This window comes from Leiobunum rupestre, chromosome 10 (genome assembly GCF_980474605.1).
Source record: "Leiobunum rupestre chromosome 10, qqLeiRupe1.1.hap1, whole genome shotgun sequence".
NCBI classification, from domain to species: Eukaryota; Metazoa; Arthropoda; class Arachnida; order Opiliones; family Sclerosomatidae; genus Leiobunum; species Leiobunum rupestre.
This window is the reverse complement of record NC_143393.1, coordinates 41,346,094-41,353,470: the sequence shown is the minus strand read 5'-3', so window position 1 is coordinate 41,353,470 and position 7,377 is coordinate 41,346,094. Positions and strand designations below refer to the sequence as shown.

Below are 7,377 nucleotides of genomic sequence, written 5' to 3'. Positions count from 1 at the left end.
CTATTTGGTTTCCGTTATTTCCCCTCAAATTTCCCAGTCATTTCGCTGGCTGCTCCGATGAACAATATTTAATTCATTCAGAAATCATTTTCCGAAGGGTTAACCGCCGAATCCATTTTTATGAAATATTTCGTGATTGCTAATCTTGGAATTTTATTTGGTTTAGGCCCTTATAAAAGTGGTTTTCATCGATAAGCAACGCTAAAAATCCTTCCAGCTATAGCAGCGGGACGGATCCATAAATCCAAAAGAGCCTTTGCGCAGAACTTAAAGCTTGAAACTGGCAAAATGAGCAGCCGAGAACAGAAGAAACACAAGTGCACTGACAATTGTGAGTGCTTCCATGCCACGAGCAAAAAGGGACCTTTTATTGCTCACAAAAGAAAACACACCGGAGATAAACCTTTCCAATGTGAACAATGTAGTTACGCGTCTTCACGAAAGGACCGTTTGATTACCCACAGAAGATCTCACACGGGCGAAAAACCCTTTAAATGTGAACAGTGTAGTTACGCGTCTTCACGAAAGGACCGTTTGATTACCCACAGAAGATCTCACACGGGCGAAAAACCCTTTAAATGTGAACAGTGTAGTTACGCGTCTTCACGAAAGGACCGTTTGATTACCCACAGAAGATCTCACACGGGCGAAAAACCCTTTAAATGTGAACAGTGTAGTTACGCGACTGCACAAAAGACTCATTTGGTTACCCACAAAAGATCTCACACGGGCGTGAAACCTTTTCAATGTGAACAGTGTAGTTACGCGTCTGCACAAAAGAGCAATTTGATTACCCACAAAAGATCTCACACGGGCGTGAAACCTTTTCAGTGTGATCAGTGTAGTTACGCGTCTGCACAAAAAAACAATTTGATTACCCACAAAAGATCTCACACGGGCGTGAAACCCTTTAAATGTGAACAGTGTAGTTACGCGACTGCACAAAAGACTCATTTGATTACCCACAAAAGATCTCACACGGGCGTGAAACCTTTTCAATGTGAACAGTGTAGTTACGCGTTTGCACAAAAGACTCATTTGATTACCCACAAAAGATCTCACACGGGCGAAAAACCCTTTAAATGTGATCAGTGTAGTTACGCGTCTGCACGAAAGGCCGATTTGATTACCCACAAAAGATCTCACACGGGCGTAAAACCTTTTCAATGTGAACAGTGTAGTTACGCGTCTGCACAAAAGAGCAATTTGATTACCCACAAAAGATCTCACACGGGCGTGAAACCCTTTAAATGTGAACAGTGTAGTTACGCGACTGCACAAAAGGTCAGTTTGATTACCCACAAAAGATCTCATACGGGCGTGAAACCTTTTCAGTGTGATCAATGTAGTTACGCGTCTGCACAAAAGGCCAATTTGATTACCCATGAAAGATCTCACACGGCCGTGAAACCTTTTCAATGTGAACAGTGTAGTTACGCGACTGCACAAAAGGTCAATTTGATTACCCACAAAAGATCTCACACGGGCGTGAAACCTTTTCAGTGTGATCAGTGTAGTTACGCGTCTGCACAAAAAAACAATTTGATTACCCACAAAAGATCTCACACGGGCGAAAAACCCTTTAAATGTGATCAGTGTAGTTACGCGTCTACACGAAAGGACCATTTGACTGCCCACAAAATAACTCATACGAGAGTGAAACCATCTGGATGTACAGAGCGCGGATTCCGGGCCAGAAAAGAGATACATTTAAATAAACACCAAAAAGCGCGTGACGCTCATAGGGCAAGGCCACACAAAGGCTTAGTTGGCGACCAAAACCTCGCTACCAAAAGAACCCTTCCAACTCACGTTCGAATTCATTGTCTTCCCGCAAACCAAAGTGGCGCTTCGACCAGTCACGGACCAGACCCAGGACACCGAACACCGTCACGACCACGGCGGATTGGGAGCCTCGTTCGTCAAACGGGAGTTGGGTCTTGCTCGGTGCAGCTTCGACGCCTGACAAATGGACAGATTCAATCTTGCACCGAAAACCCCGATTCCGCCCACGTGGTAAAACCCGAAGTTCCCGACCCTGACGCGGACCCAAATGTGACCTTTCCCATTAAGAGGGAAGTGGGATGTCCCTCAGTCGATATGAGCCCCATCAAAGAAGTGCCCATTTATGACTTCATGGAGCTTGTGGGTATTCCGTCAGTCGTCAAACTAGAAGAGTTGGGATATCGACCAATTGGGGATAGTAACGCTGGTGTCGCGATGAACCCGGACACTTTTGTCAAGGTCGAATGTGGATCCGAAGAAGAAAGCTTTTGAATTTTAAAAGAAACTAATTCAGACGTATTATAAGATGTATTTAGCATTTTTAATATTTTTTCGATATCGGTCAAAAATTCAATAAGATTGTTGGGTTTTTTTCTGGCCAAAATATTTGGTTTGATCGAAATAAACGTGTTTTCCTTCAAAACAGTCCTCGTATAACTGAATTCCTGTTCTAGCAGACGACATCCCAAAATTATTTGCTGCGACACTATTAAGCAGACGACAGTCCTTTGCTCCTTACAATCGTCGCTGAGAAATTAGGAAAAGGCTTAGCAAACCCGTAAACCGACATTATTTGAAAACGTTAGTGGGTGGTGTATTTTTCCGAAATTCCAATTTAGCCAATCGGATAACGATTCAATGATTTTTTAGTTAATTAGTTGTAGTTTTTATTATGGGACTTTTAGGAGGTTGGATGACGATGCTCTGCCAGTAATAGAAAAGCGTGTTCCACAATTAGTCAGACTTCATAAATATATGGTTTTTGAAAAAACGAAACTAGCGTATTCCAACGGTAGATGTCACCCTTCTGAGATTATTACGTACCGTAAGAACTGTCGTTGTTTTCCGCAGAAGGCTTTGAACCTTTTAGCTTAGTTTCTGAACAAGACATACACTCTTGTAAAGTGTCTACCAATCCTCATGTACTACAATCTATGTTGATCACTATAATAGTGCTGTGTTCATTTTAAAATTTCATCTTTATTTTGTTCTAACGAAAAGATAAAATAATTGGTGTTGGTCCATTTGATCGAAAAATATGTGATCTACAGTCGATCCTTATACGTTGCAATTGATCGAAATTCCATTTGATCGAATCCCATTTGACATTTGTTTCATAAGAGCGAACCTTCAAATGATCGAATACTATTTGATCGAATTCAAAAGTATTTATAGTACCAGTTGGTATGTTTTTATTTTACCGAATGCCAATATGAAGTGCAGAAGGAATAATGATGGAATAATTCATTGCTTAAGTGCAGAAGGAATAATGATGGAATAATTCATTGCTTTAACTGTATTAAGCCACAAAGATGAAGAGATTTTTACTTTATACACTATATGATGGAATTTTTTATGACATCGACGATAACGGCCCGTTGTTTTTATATATATAAATAGGGTCAGGTTAGGTTAGGTTAGGTTAGGTTGATGTACGAGCGCCGTAGGCGCGTACGCACCGTTGTATACGAGGGGTCTGACCACGTTCACGGCCCTTCTATTGCTAAAAATTAGGTACAGAGTTGGTTTTTTTAATAGGTCTTTCTATTAATTATGTCCGAGAAAATATTTTGTTTTCTACGTCACTGCGCTCAGGTTTTTTTTTCTGTATTAGAGTCTACTGTATCTCATTCTGACTAGAAGTTGCCTTTTCGATTTACTCCAAAAAACTAGTAGTTTTACGCTACAGTAGCTTTCGATCAAATTTCGTTCCATCAAATGCCATTCGATCAAATGCAATTCGATCAAATGGAATCGATGAAATAGACTCAAACCAAATAATTTACCGAATAAAATTTGGCCCTAAGCCTCGGTCGAACCTCACACACTAGACCCCGACGTCATATTTATTGCGGATATCCAACTTAGCGTTACACAGCTATTTCACATAGTTAAATTAATTAAGAAGTACTACCATTAAAAATATAAAAAACATTTAGGTAGTATTTAAAAGTCATTTGCGGCTCTTTTATCGGTAGGTTGACAGTTCCACGAAAAAGCCACTCTATAGGAGATACATTTCATTGTGGTATTTGAGTCTTGCTATTCAATATAACAGGTAGGTGCAGGCCATCTTGTGTGGTGGTGATGGATTTCCATTGGCTGTTGAAAAAAGCTAGAAATGAATTAAAGACTAAACTCGCGAAATTAATTATTTATCCAAAGAAAATAAAAAATCCCAAAATATGTAAATTTTACAAATATTTTAAACAATTAATCTATCCTACATTTTTTAAAGTGGCTAAAGGCCCTCGGTTGTCGGAAAATATGTTCGGACTCAATTTCAATTAAGCGTAACAATCGTAAACGGGCGTGTTCTGTCACCATCAAAGAGTACCTACATAGATCACCCCGACGACATACCACCGCCTCACGATAAAGTCCCATCAATTCAAGTACTTTCCTGGCGGGGCCCTTTTCAATACACGGTAGACAACGAGCCAAGCCTGATCGGCCTTTCGCGGTCCCAGAGGCCTGTTCTGCTCTGATCTCTGTTGATCCACCTCGCTGCCTTTATTAAAAATTGATACTCGAATATTTCATCTCCGGGCGCTGGAAGACGGACGCCTAATAACCCCTTCGAAATGGCCTCGCGTCCTCTACCGGTTAAAGATGGTACGAATCAGCCTTTGACTAGGAAAGTGAGCAGTCGGAATTGGCAGCGGGTGCGAAAGGATCTCTCCGCGCACCTGATTCAACCTGATCTATAGAGGCGCTAGATGGCGCGATTGACGCCCGCTCGTAATGGAAGTAGAAGACGCTTCCTTTTTTTATTTCTCGGACACCTTTTATTCGCTGCTCGAGTGAAAAGATGAAGATGAATTGTTTTCGCCGGCCCGTTGATAGATGAGCTAAATTTGTGTCTTTCAATTTTAGCGCGGGCTTTCCGGCCCTGCCCCCTAGTGTCTATTTCTGGCCATTCTCTCTATCTCCCTCTCCCTCGGCTGTCTGCTAATATTATTGCCGCTGCACGCACCCCAAAAAACCTTACATTTAGGAGTGACCCGTTTCGCGTCTTTGGCTAAGCCTTTGCTTGGCTCGAGAAATAAGTTGGACAAAACATATATAATAATTTGGCGATTAAAATTGGACATACGGTTATTAAATGCAGCTTACGACTAAAAACGTTTTATGAACATTTAAAAAATGGTGTAAAATTAGTGTGAAAATGACCGAGGCCTTTTTTCCGGAAATTTTTCCGTATTTTTCCTAAAAATATAAAAAAGGTTTCATTCCATGATTAGTCTAATATATTTTTTGCAAATTTAAATAAATCGGTATTTTCGCGTAATTTTTTCGAATCTGAAAGTAAAACTAAACCTCTAGACTAGTTTAAACTGATTAACAATGTAACACCATTAATGTTTTGTAGTATGTTTACTGTTATTAGACATTTTATATCGATAAAAAGTTAAAAACATTAAAAACCCTAAAAAGTAATTTATGTTTAATTTTGACGATTTGCGGAAAATAAGTACACTAAATCCCAAATAGAATATAGAAAAACGTTTGAAATATAAATTTACAATTTCAAATAACGCACCTTAAGCGTAGTTTCCACTGGCGTGTGTCACACCTCTCATTGTGTACCCCGGATGAGGAATCCCGAATATTTAATATTTTCCCGAATATTTAATACTTTCCCGAATATTTAATATTTTCCCGAATATTTAATATTTTCCCGAATATTTAATATTTTCCCGAATATTTAATATTTTATCGAATATTTAATACTTTCCCGAATATGTAATATTTTCCCGAATATTTAATACTTTCCCGAATATGTAATATTTTCCCGAATATTTAATATTATCCCGAGTATGTAATATTTTCCCGAGTATATAATATTTTCACGAATATATAATATTTTCCCAAATATATAATATTTTCCCAAATATATAATACTTTATCGAATATTTAATATTATCCCATATGTATAATATTTTCCCAAATATGTTCAATATTTCCCAAACATTTACGACTTTAGCCAATCATTTAAATATCTCCCAAACATATACGATAATTCCCAAATCCTAAATATTTACGATATTTCCCAAACATTTACGATATTTCTCAAATAGTTACGATATTTCCCAAATCCTAAATATTTACGATATTCCTTAAACATTTACGATATTTCCCAAATATATATGATAATTCCCAATCATTTACGATATTTCACAAATAATTACGATAATTCCAAATATTTAAGATAATTCCAAATATTTACGATAATTCCCAAATATTTACGATATTTCCCAAACATTTATGATATTTCCCAAATATTTACGATAATTCCCAAACATTTACGATATTTCACAAATAATTACGATAATTCCAAATATTTACGATAATTCCAAATATTTACGATAATTACCAAAACATTTACGATAATTCCAAATATTTACGATAATTCCCAACATTTCCGATATTTCTTGTTTTTATTCCAGAAATGATTATTTCGATTTCTCGCTACTTTTACCAAATATAAAAGAAGGGTGGACGAACGAAATACGAAGCGACGCTATGCTTTGCCCCAATTCTTTCCCCTAATCAATCTATCTTTCTTCTCTCTGTGGAATTTTGGAATATAAGGCTAGACTGGTGTCGGCTAGTATATTTTTGCTCCGTTTATTAGTCCGGCACTAGGCTTAGATATCTTTAAGTGCCGGACTGAAAAAGAAAACGACCAAGAACGTTCATCGTTGATTTTTCTGTCCACGTATGATGTACAGCGGCTGATGGGGATTTTTCATTCGGTATGTTTCGCAAAAGGTTAAATATCGCGATGACGTGTTTTTATGCTTTTGAGAAAGTGCAGTTTTAATTGGCGGTAGTTGCGCAGCCGATTTAGGCAAGTGGAGAAAATAGTGAATGGCTACAATACCAAATTCAACATCAAATTAAATTTTTTATTTATTTTTAAGCGTCTTACCCAATTGAATCACTAATTTTTGTCATAGTAGATAAATATTTAAAAAGATTAATAAATTATGGAATACTCATGAGATTTGTTACTTAATTAAAATTTATTAAAATCCATTAAATATACAAAGTTAAAAACGTTGCGCAACGTTCGCGACACTACGTTTTGGATCTTACGAAATCCTTTTTCAATATCAACTCAAATAAAATGGCCAGTTTCCTACTGTATATGCGCCAAGACGTCAAGGATATGTCTATTCCCATTGTGTAAAGTACCCGAAAATGTCTTGGAAATTCAAGAGGAAACTGCGTTAATTTTCACTTAAAATCAGGTGCCATTAGAACTTCTATTGACCGTTGCCATAGTGATGTAAAGAATCTTTCCTCATTATCATAATATATAGACTAATTTGGCCATACACGCGGGGACTAGCTAGGAATGATTTT

At 37.6% G+C, this 7,377-nt stretch overlaps 1 protein-coding gene across 1 annotated transcript; it reads left to right on the top strand.

The window, feature by feature from the left end:
- Nucleotides 1-288: 288 nt before the first annotated feature.
- Nucleotides 289-2,277, top strand: LOC149925893 (uncharacterized). Its single transcript, XM_090161813.1, has one exon. The coding sequence runs from the start codon at nucleotides 289-291 to the stop codon at nucleotides 2,275-2,277; it is 1,989 nt and encodes a 662-aa protein (XP_090017939.1).
- The last annotated feature ends 5,100 nt before the right edge of the window (nucleotides 2,278-7,377 follow it).

Excerpts from the sequence above, each read along its gene's own strand:
- LOC149925893 (XM_090161813.1), top strand. The coding sequence starts at position 289 with ATGAGCAGCCGAGAACAGAAGAAACACAAGTGCACTGACAATTGTGAG.